The 22403-nt window shown below is 35.2% G+C and overlaps 1 protein-coding gene across 2 annotated transcripts in view; it reads right to left on the bottom strand.

Annotated features, from left to right (window-relative positions):
- CDC42SE2 (CDC42 small effector 2) overlaps window positions 1-22403 on the bottom strand; it is a 63801-nt gene that overhangs the window by 25114 nt on the left and 16284 nt on the right. For both annotated transcript variants that reach the window (XM_034410015.3, XM_034410016.3), the window contains exon 2: window positions 1722-2034. In XM_034410015.3, coding sequence (XP_034265906.1) covers window positions 1722-1775 — 54 coding nt within the window. In that variant the 5' untranslated portion in view covers window positions 1776-2034. The remainder of the gene's footprint in view (window positions 1-1721; window positions 2035-22403) is intronic.

Below are 22403 nucleotides of genomic sequence, written 5' to 3'. Positions count from 1 at the left end.
CCGGGTGCGCTTCAAGGTTCTGGTTACCACCTTTAAAGTGCTCCATGGCTTAGGACCCGGGTACTTGCGGGACCGCCTACTACCACCAATAGCCTCCCACCGGCCAGTACGCTCCCATAGAGAGGGGCTCCTCCGGGTGCCGTCAGCCAAACAATGCCGACTGGCAGCCCCCAGGGGGAGAGCCTCCTCTGTGGGGGCACCTACTATCTGGAACGAGCTCCCCCCAGAGATACGGAGGATCCTGGATCTGCGCACCTTCCGCCACGCCTTAAAGACCTTACTATTTCACCAGGCCGGCTTCGCCTAATTTTCCCCCTCTTTTATAAAAGATTTTTAAAATTTTAAATATCTTTTAGTATTTTATATATTCAATTTTAAATTGGTTTTAAAAGTTTGGGGTTTTAAATTTGTCGGGGCCAAAATTATTTAATTTGATTTTATTCTATTTTTAAATTTTGTATTGTATGTGTTTTTATTGTTTGGCTGTGCACCGCCCTGAGTCCTTCGGGAGTAGGGCGGTATAGAAATCTAATAAAATGAAAATGAAAAAATGAAAAATCCAACCCCCTGCTCCAGCAGGAAACTCTACACCATTTTACAACAAACAGTTGTCCAATCTCTTCTTAAAAATCTCCAGTGTTGGAGAACCTACAACTTCTGGAGGCAAGTCTTTCCAGTGACTAATTGTTCTAACTGTCAGGAAATTTCTTAGTTCAAAGCTGGTTCTCTCCTTGATTATTTTCCATCAGTGCTTTTTGTTCTGCCTTCAGGTGCTTTGGAGAATAGGTCAACCCCCTCTTCTTTGTGACAACCCCTTAGATACTGGAACACTGCTAGTCCGAGGGTGAAATGCTCCTGGTTGTCACCGGATCGCCCGATCTGGTAGCGATGGTGGCGGGTGGTTCGGAGAACCGGTAGCAAAAATCCCTGCCCCTCCCATGCCACGCGATCATCAGAGACTTTTTTTTTACTTTTAAAAGCATTTTTTCTACAACCTCTTCGGCTGAAGAGATTGTAAAAAAATGCTTTTAAAAGGCTCTGACGATCCTAGCTGAGTTGCCTGATGGTCAGAGGCTTTTTTTTTCTTTTAAAAGCAAAAAAAAAATGTTTTTAAAAGAAAACAAAAGCCTCTGACGATCAGGCAACTCAGCTGGATTGTCAGAGCCTTTTAAAAGCATTTTTTTTACAACCTCTTCGGCTGAAGAAAGGGCCTGGGCCTTCCAAGTATAGTGGGAGCCCCATGTGCTCTGTCTCACCATGCCCAGGAGGTCTGAGCCCTTTCCCTGGTGTTCCGCTCAGGAAACTGTTTAATGACTGTGACTGGGTGAGCCAGGATTGTGGTTATTCAATGAGGTGGTCACACAGCATCTTGCTTAATGGCTGCTTCATTTCAATGACCAATATTCCAGACTCAATTGTGGTTCTAAGAGAACACCTCTAACCACATTTACTACTTTTTCAAATTTAAAGAATACCACCGATAGAAAATGATCTTATGAGGTGAAGTGTCAATTGCTGTTCCTTTCATCAGATTTAGCAGAATTTAGAAATGATCAATTAAAGGCATATACCACAAAATGGCTTCAAACTAATTGCTCTTATAACTCAGTAGGAATATTTTGATCATTAAAATGATTAAAAACAAAGAAAAGAAATAAAATTAAATAAAATGTAAGGAACATTATTCAACCATGGAAAAGTAATCTAAAATCCATACTTACAGGCTGAGGCTGTTCTGCAATACAGCAGTTGAAACACAACCAGAACTCACTCATTTTTTTTTAACAGTTCAAAGTGCAAATCTTAAAAGTTAGGAGCAAGACACAACACTTCAAATCTGAAAGGTATCTTGCCCTAATAATCAGTGTGCATGAGGTCCCACAGTAGCTAAATAAAATTCGTCCTTTAAGCTTCTTTGTCTACAAAATGAAACAAGCTGGCGTTCACGTAGTTCTCTTCTGTATCTCTCAAGGTATTGATTGCAGCATCACCAAACCAATAGTTTTCTTCATTTATTAGCGTTTTAGTAAAATCCTGAAAGAAAAGCAAAAAAGAAAAAATTAAAGAAATGTGATATATTGCTTGTTACACAGTGAGGTTTTAATTGCCAAACATTCCATATTCTACAAAGTTATACGCTATACGGAACTGAATATAAAATTGCTTTTTCTACAGTAAGACCCATAAGGAATAAATCTCAAATATGCAGAGATTCAGAACATGTACTTTATCTTGCCTTCCATCCTCTTCCATACTTCTCAAAGAACGCCAAAAAAGGCCATATTAAATATTCCATGTGAACATTTTCTGCATATCATAAAATGACACAGTAATAGTCCTCCTGATTCTTTAACAGCAACCTTATTTATTATTGTAATTACGGTAAGTTTCTGTTAGAATATCCTCTGTCTCTGTAGTATTTGTTTATGTCACTGGCCTGCTAAATAATCCCAGTTCATTTAAGTGTGTTTAAGCAACCTGGTTGTGTTCTTACTGACATGCTATCAGATGAACATAAATTGTCTACTGCTAACCTACTGCTGAAAGAAAGGGAGTTTTCAAAATATAGACTATTTTTGAACTGCTACCTTAAAAGGTGATAAGATCCTATAGTGGAAAAATTGAAACACACAAGATTCCATCCATATTTTTGTGAGACTGAAGGAGTAGTTAATCTCTAACCTAGATGATTTTTTTTTTTTGAAAAGTTAATGAGGCATTCTACTTAGCTGTTTGGCATATTCTCCCATATTCTTTTATGCTATGGTCAAAATATATTACAAAAAACCGCACAGTATCCAAATGTATGATTAAAAGTCTCTTAAACTGTTATGTGTGGCCAATTTACAATCTCTTGAGATTTAAATTAGGAAAGTTTACACCCATTGTAATGATATGCAGAAACCTAGTAAAGACCTAGCTGTTCGCCTAGGTTTTTGGGGAAGGTGAATAGTGAGTCTCTTGAATGAAAGCTTTGGGCTAGCTTGTGTGTATGTGGGTTGCTTACGCTGTATGCTGTTTCAGGGCATTTGTTATTTCTTTTTATCATTTCCATTTTTTTTTTTTTATATTTAAGTGTAAACTGCCCAAAGTTATTGAGGGTTACAGTAGGTAGCCTAAAATTATAGAAATGAAAATAATTACCATTAAACCCCCAGTACTGTTTTATAGAAAAGATATGGATTATGCAATCAAAACAAATCCTATATACATTCTGAATGTTAGTGTGGTTTTTGTTTAAAAAAGAAATCCTATATTTACTGATAATTCACATTTTTTTTCATTTTGAAAAAATCTCTCTTCATTCTCTTAGCCTCCCCCCCTTTCCCCTAACATATTTTGAGTAAAAGTGGCTAAGAATTTGGAGTATTAATTCCATATATTAAGAATGGGAAGAAGTTTTCTATCTATCTATCTATCTGGGGTAAATATACAGTACAATACAATTTTCAAACCTAAGGGATTTCTATCTTAAAGTTAAGATAGGATCTCCTTCTCTTTCCTCCAAGCTATAGTAATACAGAAGCTATATGTCAAAACATAACATATTGCAGTTATAACATAATCAAGGTAGGTCTTGGTGATTGGCAGGAGCTACTTCTGAAATGAGAAATGATACCTAGCATTCCATCTGACTGGCATCCAGATGAAGCTAATCACAATAACAGGTGCTATTCCATTCTCCCAATATTTTTCTGATATGTGAAAAACAAAATATATGATGCAAACATGATCTTTATTTTATCACAAATAAAAGTCTTCTTTGGTAAAGAAAACCAAAGACAAATGTCTGATAATATTATTAGTTTCCTATAAAAATGAAGCCAATAAGGCACAATTTCACAATGCAAGAAGTTTAGAAGAATTGTGCTTCACTTATAACATTAAACCAAGATGTTTGGTTTATTGTACTTGTAATGGCCAGGTTCATACATGCTAATCTATAATAGGTTTGATCACAGATCGTGCTAAAACAAAAACAAAGCCATATTAGATCTTTATCTTTTATTTGTGTATTGTTATCCTTACATATCAGTGGTAGGTTGCTCCCGGTTCTGTCCGGTTCTTTAGAACCGGTAGTAAAAGCAGCGGGAGGCTCCGCCCACCCGCCCTGTCGTCATAATTGATGATCTGCGCATGCGTAGAAACGTCCGAGCTCCCATTGAGAACCACTAGTAAAGGAAAGTAGAACCCACCCTTGTTACACATACATACACTTTGGACCCACTATGGAAGGGTGAATGCAGAAAACTCTCAGGAATAATCAGAAGAATATTGTACCTTGTTCTGCCAAGTTTTCTGACAGGAATTTCCTGACAGTGGGAATGATCAATCAATGGCCTTCTGGAATGATCAATCAATGGCTTGCCTTCTGGAATAATGGGTGTTCTGTTGCTAGAGGTTTTCAAGAAAAAACTGGACAACAATTTGTCCAGCATGGTATAAAGACTCCTGCTTTGGGCAAATGGTTGGACTAGAAGACCTACAAGGTTCCTTTCAGCCCTGTGATTCTATGACTCACACTTATGACTGCAGCATTCACCTTCTGTGACCTTCCCTGCTAGCTTCCCACAAGCAAAATCAATGGGGAAATCAGCAGGGAAGGTTGCAAGTCACTCTGCTAAGTCGCTTGCACTCTCCCCCATCTGGAAGTAGCCACCCCCCCAACCCCACTGCACTTGTTCCTCAAGGGCCACCTACCCTCCCCCACCCAGGAGCAGCTACTCTTAATGCTATTGTGCCTGCTGGTCATCTGTACACCCTTCCCTGCCTGGCAGCAACCTCTTATCTACCTGCCAGCCTGCTTGCAAGCCATCTAGGTCTTGCTTAACAAATTGCAATCCACACTAACCGCAGCAGAAGGGAGTGCTGGGATTATATTGCTGAGCAATGCAGTCCTGTTAGTTCATTTTTCCTTTGCTTCACAGATCTGAGGAGGTCATAAATGTGAGTTGGTTGCAAAGGTACTGTGTCATCACTGTCGTAACTGTGAGGGCTAGGGGTGATTGGAAGCATCTATTATTTAACAAAAATAAAAATGGCAGTCTGTCTACAACTTAACAGCTTTGAAATATGGTATTTTTAGCATTATCAGCAACTGTAGGCTTGAGGATGGTAGAGACTGTAGCTCAAAGAAGCTAGGGAATTCCTAAGATAAGGAAGGCTGTCTGATGTTTAAATCATTTGAAATCTTTAATTCAGACGATCCATTTGGTACACACGTTTCTCTTTCCATAATTAAATTTGTAAACTGATTGAGGTTTTATTTTCTCACAGAAAAATATGGCATGCAGGTGATTACATTTGGAGGGGTATTCTTATACAAGAATTTAATGGTCTCTTGAGATGACATCATTATCTATACTTGTTTCCTTTGCAATGCTGTCAACACATGTTGCATTGCTAAAAAAAATATGAAGCAATCAACTCTTCCCTAAGAAGTTTTGATTGGGATTGAAAATCTCTTTATGACTAACATACTAAGGTATCCTTACTACAATTCTGATGTTTCCTCTCCTATTTAGGCAATTGCTTTAATACGGTTTATAATAAACTTAATTACATGTAAATGCACACATACAATATTGTCTTTGGTTATCATGTGAGAGCTTGAAAACATCCTGTAGTCCATATTTTCAAAAGATAAAAGTGGGAAACTGAGTATGTGAATATTAACATGTGTTTTCTTGTATTTCTTATAAAAAGTTTACATAGGAGGTATCTGAAAATGATGAATGTTTTAAGAAATTTTACCATCCTAATGTCTTGATCATGTTATGTATGTTATGAGTTTTTACCATAAGCATTTAATATTGATAATTTCTTAAGCCATCTGCTCTACATATAGATATGTTTGATATATAACAGCTGCATTGAAGTCATGTAAAACCAGCATTATCTGAGGACGGTACTGCTTTACCAGCAAGAGGCTAGTAAGGACAGATAGTAGATAACTTAGTTCATTTGTTCTGTTGACATTCTGGCACATAACAAATTTTAGGATTTCCCATTGTAATATCACGCAGTATTTTTTCCCCTGGAGTCAGATGGAACTAGTGTTAATGGGTCATACAATTTATTTTAACTATCATAGTTGAATTGCGCTTATTTAAATCTTCCCCACTTTCCACTCCTGTTCCCTATTAGGATCACATAACCTAATTTGATATCCATGAAATACTTGGCATAACCTATGCATAATAAGGCATCAGACAGCAAGTTTTTGCTCTATGGCATAAACATGCTGCTAAATAAACCACAACAAAATGCAGAATTCTTGAGCTGCTATATCGCATAAAGCTAGCTATAAATAAATCTTTGTACCACTAGAATATAAGGCAAAGTTGAATCGGTGTTTTTTCATTATTACTAGATAAGCACGGCTCCTCCTTATGCATAATAAATGCAATTCTTCTCATTAAAATCATTTAGCAGTTAATATATTTTAAAGTTACAAATTAAAGACCTCTCTCCTTCAGAAAACACATCATGCTCAGTTACTCCCACGCAATTTCCTTTGCAGCTAACAAGCCTATGACTATTTAAGGCCTTGTAAGGCATGTGGTTATTTTTGGATTTCTTTTGCTTTGTGAACATTTTCAGCTTTCAGCCTGACTATAAAGAGATTTTGTGATAAGCACAAAATTTTTAAAAATGGGTTTCCCCTCTCTTCTTTATCTTTGTTTTAGAGTGATGCAAACTGTTTGGGCCAGAATAGAGTTTATGATACTGATCTAGTAATTAAATAAAAATGTTTAACAGATAAACATTTCAAATTAGATTGATGCTTTGAAGATCAAAGCATTCATTTCTGAGTTGGATTTTTAACCCCAATAATACCATATTATCTGCTTAAAATATTTCCCCTTACTTCTTATTGTACACAATTTATAGAAACAGAGGTGTTACCAATAATGCATGAAAAAGCAGGGGTCAGAAGTCTATGATCCTCAGATGTTATTACCAAACTAAAAGACCCAATATCCTTCACTATTCACATCTGAGCTTGGGTCTTGCAGTTCAGTACCTCCAGCTTCCAAATCTTAGAAGATAGTGTAATTAGAACACTCACTAGTCAGACATTCAAAGTAAGATTATGTCCATCGTATGAAAAACATTGGAGACACTTCAAATACAGTTTACCTTGTGCATTTTACATGCACTTCTGAATTTTATTTAAGCATCTCTGTGCATAAGTATTCTTTATACTGCTGTCCCACACAGAATACACCTTCTGATTTAGCAAATATTCCCACAAGTGATCTACAAAATATCTGTGTAAATGAAATTAACATTGGGGTAAGAAGAAAATATATTCAATTAAAGGGACAAAGGTATAATAGAACTAAAATGAACAGTAGGAGAAAATATTACTTTCAATTTAATTTACTGAGATACACTTAACTTCAAGTGCAGGTAGTCTTCGACTTGCAACAGTTCATTTAGTGACCGTTAAAAGTTACAACAGCACTGAAAAAAGTGACTTATGACTGTTTTTCACAATTACAACCTTTGCAGCATCCCCACGATCATGTCAAGATCAAAATTCAGAATCTTCATACTTATGACCGCTGCTATGTCCCAAGGTCATATGATCCCCTTTTGCAACCTTCTGCAAACAGATTTGCTTAACAACCAGGTTACTAAGTTATCAACTACAGTGATTCACTTAACAACTATGGCAAGAAAGGTCGTAATATAAAGCAAAACTCGCCTAACAAATGTTTCACTTAACAATAGAAATTTTGAGCTCAATTGTGGCTGTAAATTGAAGACTACAGATATTGCCCTTTTACTGCTAATTTAGCACAAGAGGGAAGTTCATTTTCCATTGCATATTAAGTATTACTTTAATCAAAATAAAACAGTCTATACACAATGCAGTTGCCTCCTGAAAAAGCACCTTTGGGACAACCATGACCTGGATGACTCTACAGATGTTTAGTCTATACATAGGGAAAAGTCAATTTTTGCTGCTGGAGGTATCTGTTGCTCTCTTATAGTGCTACAGCAAGCAAAAAAATATTGGTTCCTGATTATCTTGGAAAACAAGATTTTTTTTATTTTTTATTTTCTATTAGTGCAAATGTGGTTCATTTTATCCCATTTGCTGCCATTCTCATTTCTATTTCTGGGCTATGTAAAGGAAATGCAAATGGACTGGCCATGAAACAAACTCTCCCTCCCTTCCCCATAGGTAGAGGAAATTTCCTAAAGCTCAGTAATGGATGCAGCTTCATCAGCAAGAGATTATGCTGTTATGCTGACCAAGTCTGTTTTTAGTCATTTCTGTGATTAAATACTGTAAGGTTTCAAATAATGATAGACACAATGCTTGTGAATAGTATAGTGCAGACTTTCTGTAGGATGACTAATTGTAGGTAGCTTTACAGTATTTTAAGATAAACTACACAATAATTAAAAGTAGCCTTATTATAAGAGAAAGAAGCAGCCGACAAAAGTATCTTACTTACTTACTTACAGGAATCTGTCATTTAAACTCTGTAATTACAAGCATGTTTTGACTTCATGAAGTTGATTATATTCACTACTTATTTTGAGAATGTAAAAAGGATCACACGAAACCACTGCAATATATACAACATGGAACTTTAAGAGATTATTTTTTATATTCTTTAATATTAATTTTTCAACAAAAATTCATTTACGCTATCCATTGTATAAATACCAAATGTCTTTTTTTAAAAAAAACAAACTAGTTTTGTCTAAAATTACAGCCCTCACTGCTACCCTTTGGAGTAATTACCTCAGTTTTTTCCCCTTGTACCACACTAATTCTGAACTTCTGTGTCTGTCAAGAACTAAATATATCATAGAATCATCCATAATGCCACTCACCAGTTCCTGAAAATTATACAAATTTTGTCTACAGTGTTATTTAGAATACATTAACTATGAATCTACAGCCCATTTTTAAAGGAAATAATTCCAATTTTCGGCTGCAGTACAGAAATGTGCAAAAGAAGCTGCCATATTCGGTAAAAATTATCTATCATAAATCTTATTAATGATTTCACTAAAGAGCTAAACACATCTAATTCAATATTGCTCTGAATTCCCAAATTTTAGAACCTGATCTAAGGCCACAGCTTAAGACTAACTATTTTTGGAAGGGAGGGGAGGTGCCAGCCTCATTAAAACGAAATGTTTTAATAATAGTCAAATAAGATTAAGGCAAAGTGTACAATTTACAGTAATGATTTATACAAGCTGCTCTGTGCCTGATGATGAAACATGAGTGGATCACACAAGCCAAATAATGTTCACATGCCGCTCTAATACCCCCAAATTTATAGAAATGCATCCCAATTTTTCTAGTCCCAAAGGTTTTGGAAAAGGCTCCTATTGCTGTCTTTTGTGCCAATATTCACAGCATTAAGCATAAGAAATTTTTACCATCAAGAGGAAGAATGTGAATATTAATGGCAGTTGTTGATCAGCACTGTGTTGTTTTGAACAGATGCTGTGAAAAATAACCCAGGAATGATCATTTATCTAATATCCAAAGATCTATTTCACAAGGTTTAAGTTTATATTTAGATGATAGTATACAGCCTATGATTCCAGGCTTATATACAATTTTCAGCTTAATTTAAAAAATCCTCTGACAAAGATAATTGGTTCTAGGAATAGAAAGAATGGTGATTCCATCCTCCATTTTCTTCAGGCCTATCCACCATTAGGATGTGACTAGAATCCTCCACAGGTTACTTTATGTCGTCTTCGACGGAATTTGGTTACCTATGCTATTATATTCACAATTTCCTGCTTGTTAGAAGAAAGGACAACATAAGGAATTATTTTGGAGGGCATTTCACATACTACTTCATATACAGGACTCCCTTCCCACCGACCATCCAAAAATCTACCTGTGTGCCAATCTATCACAAAAAAATTTGACACAAATTACTAAATGTGTGACTCTGGCTAAGGAAAAAAACTGTATTCACTCTCCTCTTTCCTCACTCCCCTTAGCAAAACTGTGCTGGAGCTAGTTGAATCATTCCAAACAGCTGGGTGATTAATGAAGTCTATTGTATTCACATCAGCACCATTATTCTGATTAAATCAGAGCTTATGCAAACAGCAAATCACATGGGTGAAGACACACATCTTATTCCCACTGAAATATTTTTAGTCAATTTCTTTAAATGACTATGGCCCTAAATGCTGCTGAAAACGTAAAAGCAAAAAGCAAAACAAAATGCCTGAAATCAACCAAGGATCTCCAACTTTTATAGGAGTATAAATTCAAATCCTGCTGTCGCAAACGCCCCAGGCTCCATTTCAGTCTTACAAGTTGATAAATATTTTTAAAGGCACTAATAGCTGTCATCAGAAATGGTTTCATTTGTCTAAAACAGATTTTATAAAATCCCAACATCTATCCTCTTTAGAAGACTGTGGTCTTGCTTATCTATAAAGCTTAACATCTCAAATTGTGACCACATTGTCTGCCTAGCACTTTGGAAGACTGCTCTAATTCTTTTCTGCTAGGCCTGGTTGCTAAGGTGCCAGCTGCTCAGCCAATTCCAGCTGAAACGCAGATCTTTCAAGGGGGTACAAAGGGCTTCATTATCTTTTCTCAGAGCACTCACATGGAGAGAATGAAGCTCTTGCTGGCCCCCTCGCTCTTGAATAATTCCAACCACTCAATCATGCCCATTTACATATGAAGAGCCATGGAAGGGAAAGAATCCAACCTGAGCAAGTTTCAAAAGTTATACCCTGTGTCTCTGCTAGACGTTATTCTCAGAAATCAAAGCACTCTTCAGGTCCATGCCTTCAGAACCCAATAACTTTAACATTGTCAACCTTGACGCATAGTTAAATAATTTCTAAAAGGTTATAATAAAAAGATGCATTTGTCAATAATGCTACTCTTAAAGCCAGACACCTAATAATGGCATGAAGTTTTTCATCCATAAAATGGCACTTAAAATAGTTTGCAGAAATGTTTGAAAACAATTTACCAGGCAAACCCACACATTAATTTTTTAAAAAAACAAACAGCTGAAGAACAATAGAGAAATTAGTGACAAAAATAGACTTTTACAGAATGTTTAATTGGTTTCAAAGAGTACTACAGAAAATGTGTGTTAAAAATAAAAAAATAAACTAACAAGAGATAACGGTATCAGAGATATTAACCACTTATAATACCAGTTAATTTTCACTTGTGATAAGTGGTAAGTCTACAATGCAAAGGGAAAGGACCATTTTTCAAGAGAGATAAGTGTAGAAAGTATGTAATTTGGAGGAAAACTAATAAAAATTAGGACCAATGAAATAGAAATTATATACTTTTTTCTTCACTGAAACAGCTGATTGGAAATGGCAATCTTAACAACTTAGAATTATCATCAATAATGTAACTTGTTTCAATAATTGGTTCAAAGCAAGAATTTTAGTATGTGGCAGACTTAAAATGTATTTTTAAAACACTAGTTGAGTTACCTTAATCATAATTTGGGAAGACTACTTAAAATGTGAGTAAATTATCTTTATAAAGTCCAGCCTGAGATTCCTTTTAACTATTAAAACATTTATGGGTGTTTTGTCTATGGATATTCTCAGTCATTCAGGTCATGGTTGTCTCAAAAATAGTTTTTTTTTTCAAAAGGCAACTTTTGTTGAAGAAGTTGTTGGGATGAGAAGCGAAAGTCTTCAAGGAAAAAAGTAAAGCCCAGTTGCCTTTTGAGAAAAAAAGCTTGTATGGGACATTATGGGTGTTTTCTCCTAACATTTTAGAATACTAAAATTCTGAAATCTTCAAAAAAAATTAAAAAATGATGTTGTTAAACACACAAATTAGTATCTATTACAATGTATGTATTTTTTATCTTCGCAAGGGTTTTTCATTTCTTTTTTGTCACCATTTTAAAAACAGTAAAATAATAAATTAAAACACACATACCACAAATGAATGCCTATCAGATTAGAGAATGTCCAAATTAATGTTAAGTTAAATGCCATGAAAGTCCTGATTTGGACAACACAGGAATAACTATGGAGAATCTTCTTAGTTATTTGCCTTTGATCAGGAATTTAGGAAGTCATATTTCAGCCTTTCCAAAATCCATATGGGTTGTAAAACTCTTGAAGCTTGGTTTTTCTTTATCGCTATTCAGTAATATCAAAATTGACAAATATTATTAGGTTCCAGGTGTATTTAAACCACTAACAAAACTAAACTTTAGTTGAAACAATTGCTTAAGAGACTATTGAAAAATATATGGCAGTCCATCAAACTCCAAATATATCTGAGAAATTGTTTATTATGTAAATCACAAATGGACAAGCTTGATTGAATCCCACCTCATGACAGGAATTATAATTTCTATTACAGTAAGGTATAACTTAAGTGAAGTTTCAAAGGTTTCCATTAATGGTAGCAAAAGATGTTTTCATCTGAATTTGAGAGTCTCTCTTCCCATACTAAAATTCATCCAGGGAAAGAAAAATAAGTGAGTCTGCTTCTACTAAAAGCCACTAACATGTGTCTAAATCTCTATCTGATCCAATTTCTAATCACAGATCTGCTCTGTTTTTTAATAATTCACCAAATTATAGATGGGTTAAAATCTAAACATGTTTACAGCCAATGATTTTATCATTCATATTTTTTAATTTTAACTTATACTGATATACATATCTCCAGGTAATCTATTAGATATATAAATAACTAATGATTGATTGATAGATGCAACAGTCCTGTTAAAACACAAGTACAGATGGCTGTGAACATCCCTGCAGATTATGTTGTTACAGATGGTTGTATCTTATTAGCACTCTAATGGACCTCTAACAACAAAAAAATCAATTAATCTATTAAGCAGACTTTAAATAAATGACCACAAATATTTGCATTTATTGCATCTCTAATTAATTATTTTCCTTAAACATTTTCTCTCAAGAGTTTTTAATTTTGCTATCACCTTGGGAATGATATCACACGAGTTGTCTTGTGATAAAATCGAACAGATGTTTGAATTCAGAGGCTTCTTTAAATTCATCCTATGTCCATTGCACATTACAGCCAAGCTGTAACCAAGAAGAATTTCAATGGTTATAGTTCTGGGCTACATATTATGATTACTGCATATATACCTTCCTGTTAAATAAATGTACAGACATCTAGGAATTTGGACCAAGTCCCTTTTCTGGACATAGAAAATCTTAAAGATGTATACACAATGAATTTTATTTCATTATTTTAGGGGTATGTAGGCCTATCTGCATTCTATGTATGGTGGTTTCTTAGCATTTGTAAAATAAGGCCAATTAGTGTAAAATAGAATTTAAGCTTTTGTTCACAATCAAATGGTCCCTATCATCTCATCAAGTGGAGTGGTAAGTGGAGATGCCCTGCCCATATGCCCTGCCCGTATGATCACTTGCAGTTTCCTCCTCAGAGCAACAAATTTGATTAAATTCCAGTTCTCCTAAAGTACAAAAAATTGCTACAAATATAACTTTGCAATTGAACATTCAAAGTAAGCAGGTTCCTACTGAAAAGAAATTCTGTTGCATTTCACCTTCCAGTTATGTCCTGATTTCTTATGGTTTTTTTTTTATTAGTTGCTAAGACACTGTTTGATCTTTGTGCCTTCTTTTAACACTGAGCAGCTGAAGGGTTTGTACCTCAATCTTAGGAACTAATTTTGTTTTGTTTTTTAAAAATAATAATTTTGCCAAAATTTAATTTAATTTTAAATTGGCCAAGAAGAAAAGTAACACAAACTAAGGATGACGATCTGAAACTGTTGGGATGCTCAGATTTTTTGGGAGGGAAAATATAGCACCTCATTTTTAATTGGATAACTAGTGGGAGGGCTGGCTTGATCATCTAGTATTCTTGGTGTTTCCTTAATAGTGGCAATGAAGACAACTGTTAGTCATTTTAAAAGTTATTATGAGAGTAGGGGAAGTAAAAAGAAAAATGGAAGTTCATCCATGTAGCACACTTGGAAGATGTGCCACAATTTTGCAAATGAACAAATGCTTTAAATATAAAATGAGAATAATGATAGATGACCGAATTTTTGCAACAAAAATTTGTTTCTTTTAGAATATTATTTATGCTCACAGGACATTGTGATGCAGATAGTGCATGTTCTATTTCTATATATTTGAAATATAATTTGCAAATATCAGACTTTTTTTAGCACCAGAATTTTATGAAGAAACAACACTGAATAAATAATCATAGCTAAAGAAAAAGCAGTTATTCTTTAGAGTTAGCATTAAGGCTAAAGTTATACATCAGGAAAAATATGCATTGTTAATCAATCTGCCTAGCCATAGCTGGAAGGCAAGATTGTCCATGAAGTACATTTAAATAATCGATTCTAAAGTCAACTTGCAAACACCTCAGAGCAAGATGTCAGAGAGTGAATAATTTTGACGATTGTTTGGAAGCCTCATTTCAGTTATGACTACCAGTTCAGATCTCATGATCTCCTAGTTTTTCTCCAACTCTGTCAAACTAACAAAGCTATTGTTGGTTTTGTCCTAGACAGCCATTTATGCACTGATTGGGACAATGACTTTCATTTACTAGCTGGATATTAAGGCAGGAGGAGACCTACTTTTTATTATTTTGACAAAATAGTCCTTTTCTCTCATATTTTCTACATTACATAGGCAGAAATAAGGAAAAAGAAAAAAAAACTTAGATGTGAAGCCAATTTTCTAAAAAATAAAGTTGGTAACAACCAAGTCAAAAATAACACTTTTATATTAAATGTAATAATTCTTTAGTCTCTTCCTTATTCCTGATATTAAATTACATTTGTTACAACATAAAATAAGTTATCACGGAAGAGTTCCTTTTTAAAAGAAATACTGAGATATGCGATGAGCTTCAATCTTCTATAGACAATTGAATTGCTCCTCTCATTCCAAAAAAACAAGCAGCACAAACCTAAAATCATATATGTTTCTACATTTTAGGGCAGGATACTATAAATAATGCTAGTGGGGAAACAGAAGAATTAATTACTGTCAAAAGTAATTCATTCAATTAACTGAAGGTCATGAAGCACCTGGACCTTCTGTCAATTTTGGTTTGTATTATATATGAATATTAATAAGGATGTTTTTATTGTAGAAACAGAAGATATTTTGCATATCATAATTCCAACATAGTGCTTTTGAGAGGTTCATTACCTAAGGGATACTTGAAGCACTATTTAGAAATTCATGAAAGAATGTCATGGAGCCAAATCCAATCTATTTAAGGTTAAATTCCTTGCCATGTTTTGATGAGCACAGTACCATGATAAATGTACTTTCCCATCTGTTCTTGCTATATAATTGAATAATTTGAAGCATTAAAAGCAAATAGTTCTTCAATCAACGAATGCATACAGCAAAGTTTAGTAATAATCAGACTCTCTTCTCTTTGATTAAAAAGTCTACACTGAGGAAACACTGCAGAAAAAAAATGCATTAATACATCAATGTATTGAGCCTGGTGGCTCAGCAGACAGATAGCATTGTGATTAACACCAGCTGTCTGCAATTACTGTAAGTTCGAATCTCACCAGGCTCAAGGTTGACTCAGCCTTCCATCCTTTCTAAGGTAGGTAAACTGAGGACCCAGTTTGTGGGGGCAATAAGCTGACTTTGTATAAATATACTAAAGTATGAAGGCTATTCATCGGGACGCCCTGCGCACAGTCAGTCACGCCCTCGTCACTTCCCGGCTGGACTATTGTAATGCTCTCTACATGGGGCTCCCCTTGAGGAGCACCCGGAGGCTCCAACTGGTCCAGAATGCAGCCATGCGAGTAATAATGGGGGCGACTCGTCGCTCCCATGTAACATCCATCTTGCGCGAGCTGCACTGGCTCCCGGTGGTCTTCCAGGTGCGCTTCAAGGTGTTGGTTACCACCTTTAAAGTGCTCCATGGCTTAGGACCTGGTTATCTACAGGACCGTATTCTGCCACCAATTGCCTCCCACCAACCAATACGCTCCCACAGAGAGGGCCTCTTCAGGGTGCCGTCAGCCAGTGTAGGCTGGCGACCCCCAGGGGGAGAGCCTTCTCTGTGGGGGCCCCGGCCCTATGGAATGAACTGCCCCCAGACATACGAAGGATCCCCGACCTCCGTGCCTTCCATCGCGCTCTGAAGACCCTATTATTCCAGCAAGCTGGACTGACAGGATAAAGGTTTTTTAAATTGGGTTTTGATAGGGGTTTTAAAATGATCTTAGTTGGATGTTTTAAATTTGGCTGAATGATTGAATTATTTTAATAAGCTTTTAATTTTTGTTGTACATGGCTGTTCACCGCCCTGAGTCCCTCGGGAGAAGGGCGGTATACAAATATAATAAACTAATTAACTAACTAACTATTGCTTAACGCATTGTAAGCCGCTCTGAGTCTCCGGAGAAGGGCAGCATATAAATCAATTTTTTTTAAAAAATGTACAAAGTACTGCTTTGAAAAGCTACAAAAACAAAAATCTGTGAAATTGTATTGTGTGAAAGAGATTGAAGAAAAGGCTAGAACAAAAATTAATCCCATTTGTGTGAAGTCTATCAAGTTGCAGGTAATAACATCTTAGATAGAAGATGATGAAGTTTGTCGGGGAACATGAATTTAAGATTTAAATTATTTCAATCCTGCATATTCATATTCCCACCAGTAAATCAATGGGAAGCAAATGTCCAAGTGAACTTAATTAGACCCAAGTAGCCTTCTAGGAAATGCTTCAGGTTTAGATGATGAAGTTTGTGATTCTCAAATCCTTATACTCTGATCCTTTTCCATATTGAAGACCCAATGACTTCAATATTTTGTGAAGAAAAACATTCTCATATTTTACAGACAAAAGAAAGTTCAAAAACAAAGGATTTTCCACCTAATTTTAAAGTGAAGCATTACCATAAAAACTATTAATATTTACATTCAAAGGGGTATACAATGATTATTTTTATTTTATTTATTTAAAATATATTCTACACCAGTTATCAAGGTCTCTCATATAAAAGATGGGTTCTGAGATGGGCTGCCATACAAGTCTTTTAAATAAATAAAATAACGTTTCCCCAACCCCCAATAATATAATAATCTACTTTATCTTCAGGTACTTTTAAAGCTCAATTGATTCCTCCTTAGGTATATGTCACATTGTCTTCTGGGCAGATCTTTATAATCTAGTCTTCTCTAGACTAAAAACTACATAGCCTAGATTCTTCCATTTTTTATTCATTTATCAAACTAAATTGCTCATGTAATTTATAATATAGAAAAAGAATTTATATTTTTAAATGTTTCATTTAAAAGTATTTTAAAATATATTTTAAAATATACAAATATATTTGTGAACAAATACTTATTTATATTTAAATATTATGAAAATGGGAAAGTGAAAAAGAATGGATTAGCCAAATATACATATAAAGAATAAAGCACTCAAAGTAGCTGTAAAGTACATTCACTGTGGGAAAGAAGCTAGCTGTATAACATGATGTTATAAGCTCTCAATTAACCTTCTCAGCTATTGGTATAATCGCATTGCTCTTTATACATAGAAGACCAAACAGTTTGTTCTCTTTAAATCTCTTTCTCCTCAATCTCTCTGCTCTGTTGGGGGGAAAAGGTTAGGCAAAGGAGAGATGCCTACAGAAATTGCTTGCTTTCCTCCTACCCTTCACCCCACAGAGGGAAGAGATTGAAGAGAATGAGATTTCAAAAGAATACTGTCAGCTGTTTGTGTAGCATGCCTGTGGTTCTCAATCCCTGGCTGCCCCAGGTTTCCAGCATGATCTCGCTTCTTTCAAGAATAGCAAATAGTTTACTATCTTGCAATTCCTTCTTCAATATATTTGCTCTGCAAGAAGGGAAAGAAAGAAAAATATCACAGGTCAGGTACAGGAGATATACTGACTATAATGACAATCACGTGACTGAGGAATGCTGCAAATATTGTTAATTGGTTATAAAGGGGCCATAAAGTTCTTTTTAAGCATTGTAATAACCTTGAAAGGTTGCTAAATGAATGGTCAGTAAGCAAGGGCTACCTGTAATAACTTCAGAACAAGCAACATTGATCATGCCTCTTTAGAAAGGACAGGAATATAAAACACTTAGCAATATCGAAAGAAGCACCTCAGGAAGCTACTAATGGATGTTGAGAGTGACAAATTTGTCTAATAAGTTGGATTCAGGGATCAAACAGGAAAATATCAAGCACAGATGGCAACTGCTATCCTCCTTAGAACTGCCGAAGAGGCAATTAATGTGCTAATGGTTGTAATCAACAAAGATGTACAACCAAAACTGTGGTTGGAAAAGATGGGTGAATAAATCTGTATTAAAAAGTGCAAAATACTCAACCTAATTCCTCACCTAAAGTTATGTTTAATATGCTACTTAGAAAAATGGGACCATGTTTGGAAAGAGAAATGCCAAATGTACAGACAGATGTCAAAATAGTCAAGGAAACTTAAATAATGTCAACTAGCATGTTTAGTGAATTTATATGGAAAACAAAAAAATGAAGGCAGGGTATAATTTTATCTTCTTAGGTTCTAATGAAATAATTAGATGTTTTGTTAAAAGATGACTAACATCACAACAAGCCACTGAATAAATACCTAGTTTACATTGTTCATTTTCAATGTAGGAATGCAATATGCAAAATTTTTATATACAGAGGACGACTGACTCCAGTAAGATCCTTACACATCATTATTCATAGAAGATCCACAGTGGAAGAGTGGTACAGCTATCATTTGGTGGCCAGTCGTTGCCCTTATTAGCATCTTGAAAATAAAATTGAGTGAATAATCCACAATGAATTTTACAGAACAAACTGCATACAGATAGTCCTCAATTTACAACCGGTCACTTAATGAAGATATGACAAACTTATTTTTTTTATTTTTATTTTTAAATTTGATTTATATGCCGCCCTTCTCCGGAGACTCAGGGCAGCTTACAGTGCGTTAAGCAATAGCCTTCATACTTTTGTATATTTATACAAAGTCAGCTTATTGCCCCCACAAACTGGGTCCTCATTTAACCTACCTTAGAAAGGATGGAAGGCTGAGTCAACCTTGAGCCTGGTAAGATTCGAACCTGCAGTAATTGCAGGCAGCTGTGTTAATAACAGGGTGCTTTAAACCACTGTACTACCAAGGCTCTTATGACCCCCTCCTCAAAGTTATGACTACTATCCCACTTCCCCGGTCATGTAATGGCATTTTGGGCGATTACATTTATGACGAGTTGTAGAATTCTGCAATCATGTGTCCATGAGTTGCAATTTTTTTGCTGCTTTCTAGCAGAATGCCAAAAAAAATGCCCATTGGATTCGCTTAATGGCCACAATGATCTATGATCATAAAATCAAGTCCAGTGACATTTTGTGCCATGACCGCAACAATTTACAATCAAGATTCCAGGATCCATTGTAATCATAATTTGAGGACTATCTGTACTAGGATTAATACTCTCTCAGGCTAGCATCTTGCAAGCTAACTGAAGCTGTTTATTAGCTGCTGAATCAGACTCAGGTGGCTGCAGTGGACTTTTCCTATTTCTTATCCACTTCTTGGTCATTGTAACCATTCTAAATAAAATGTAATTACACACCCATTTAATTTTACTTTTATTACACACATTCAAAACCACAAAACAAGTTCTTTCTCAATAGAGCAAATTACAGAACAGAGTAAAAGCCTAATAATTATTATAAGCAATAAAACTAATTCTGAAAAACTGAAAATTTAAGAAGTGATACAAAACTAATTAACTCTGGGGCATACTTCTGTGAACCTGTGTAACTGAACAAAAACATTTACCAGCTCTAAGAATTACACTTTTCTTGACATTGGCTATTCCAATATTTGTATTCCAATCCAATCCAAATATTTCATGGAGAATTGATTAAGACCAATTATCTAATTACTCTGCTTGATAGAAATTGCAAAAGAATCCTACATGATTTAGTAATTTTGTTGCTTCACAAATCTCTTCAGATTAAGTATCTTTCAAGCCAATAATAGAGATCAAAGTGGCGAAAAGGTAGGCTTTTTCATCTTCTCTCTGTGCTTGCTTACTGATAATGATTTGCTTTAGGAAATAAAATTAATATGTCTATGGTATAGGACTACTAGTTTACTGGGAAAGAAAGTTCAGCAGCCATTCCACCAGACTGCACCAGAGTAAGAGAAAAATCAAGTTACCATAAATTCTGCTGATAAAATAGGCCTATTTCATAAGGATATGCTTATGAAATAGGCCTTCAGTAGATTATTCAGTAGCCATATTATCAGTCTGTAGTATGACAAGAGGTGAAGGGGAGAAAAGTGAGCCATATCATCTGAGACAGTGATATTGTTCTGCTCTACTCCATGAGTTGCTTTGCTCTCGCTGGCCATGAAAAGAAACCAAGAGTAGCTAACAGTGTCATAACATTTCAGTTGTATTTCTGTGTTTCCCCGAAAATAATACCCTGTCTTATATTTTTTTGAACCCTGAAATAAGCGCTTGGCCTTATTGCCATGCGCTCAAAAGCCCGACTGGGCTTATTATCAGGGGCTGTCTTATTTTGGGGGAAAAAGGGTATATCAAATCACAATGAAAACTGTGTAACATCAATAAATCGGGCCTGATTTTTGTTTTCCTTTTCATTCCCAACCTCATTTTTCATTATGTCTTGCCTTTTTAGATTTTAAATATGAGGGTCGTATAGGTCCATAGTCCTCAGCTTACAACTACAATTGAGCCCAAAGTTTGTTTGTCCCATTTTACAACCTTTCTTGCCACAGTTGTTAAGTAAATCACTGCAATTGATAGCTTAGTAATATGATTGTTAAGTGAGTCTGGCTTCCCCGTTGACATTGCTTGTCAGAAGGTCGCAGAAGGGGATCACATGAACCCCCAGGACACTGCAGCCGACATATGAGTCAGTTGCCAACCCTCTGAATTTTGACCACATGACCATGAGGATGCTACAATGGTCATAAGTGTGAAAAACGGTCATAAGTCACTTTTTTCAGTGCTGTTGTAACTTTGAACAGTCACTAAATGAACTGTTCTAAATCGAGGACTACCTGTAATTATCGGTTTAGCCTTTCCAGATGAAATACTGGAAATAAATGGATAAAATCAAATCATTAGCAAACATGGCACCTTCTGGTATTTACATCTGATGTATTAGCCAGTAATATTTAAGTAAATTAACTGGTTTATTTTTAGCACTAATAGAACCACTGGGACATAGCAGTGGATTATCTGGCCTTATAGTAAAGCAACATCATGCTCAGTCATTAATGTAATTATATAATTAATATTAATCATGTTATATTCACTGTTAACTGTTATTAACTACAGTAATTCACTATTAATGATTTATGTTCTGTCATGAGATTTTATCATAATTTGAATCACAGTGATATTAATATTTAAGTATGAAGGAAAGGAGATTACAGGCTGTGTTGTGAGCAGCTTCCCTTTCAGGATTTTGTCTTTAGCAGATAGGGAATATTAGAAATTGGATTTGTGAGAAAAAGACTGTATCGGTCTTAATATGTCATATATGACTGAGGCGTCCTATGGCAATTATTTAAACACACATATTCTTATAAATAGACATACACATATAATGCAAGCTGTGTTATCTTTACATATATATATATATTTCTGTCCAGCTATCAAACCTATTTGAAGCCACTATCCTGACCAGGCAACCTATGTTGTCATGTCCCAATGAGATCTACCTTCTTGAACACTGATCAAACTGTAATACTGGCTTATTCTTTCAAAAGCTAAAGTACAATAAACTACCAAGAAGCAGTCACATTCCGAGCCACAGATGAATCATAGTTGATAAAACACCCAACACCTTTGCATTATGCAAAAGTTAGATACGTTCACAATATTTCATTCAAAGTAATCCAAATGAGAAAGATAAATAATGATATATGGACAATTCAATATGTTATTAAGGATATTACGCTCCAGGATTAGCAAAAAGACATACTTCCTAACTTTCAGTATCTGAATTGTTAGATAAACTAAAAGAATCTGAACATTATTTTAACATTATTTAGCAGCTCAAAGAATACGGTGCCTATGCGGAATGTCAGACGATTCCTCAAAAAGTTGCAGTAATATGCTAATATCATCATTTGCTACACACAAAAATTTTAAAGAACTGGGAAAAGGAACTTCCAATGAGACACAGTAGTCTATGCTAATTATTACAACTGTGATTGAGCTCTATAATAAATATTGTAAAAGGAGCAGTTTAAGAAAAATCAAGAAAAAAAATATCAAATACATATAACACATTTCCATTCTGGTTTCCAAAACCTGCAAACACATGGTTAGGTTGTGGTTATGTCATGGTTTGAATAACCAAT

The sequence above is a fragment of the Pantherophis guttatus genome, chromosome 2 (assembly GCF_059756535.1).
Source record: "Pantherophis guttatus breed Tessera chromosome 2, ASM5975653v1, whole genome shotgun sequence".
NCBI lineage: Eukaryota > Metazoa > Chordata > Lepidosauria > Squamata > Colubridae > Pantherophis > Pantherophis guttatus.
The sequence above is the reverse complement of the archived record's forward strand: the minus strand, read 5'-3'. Positions and strand labels throughout refer to the sequence as shown.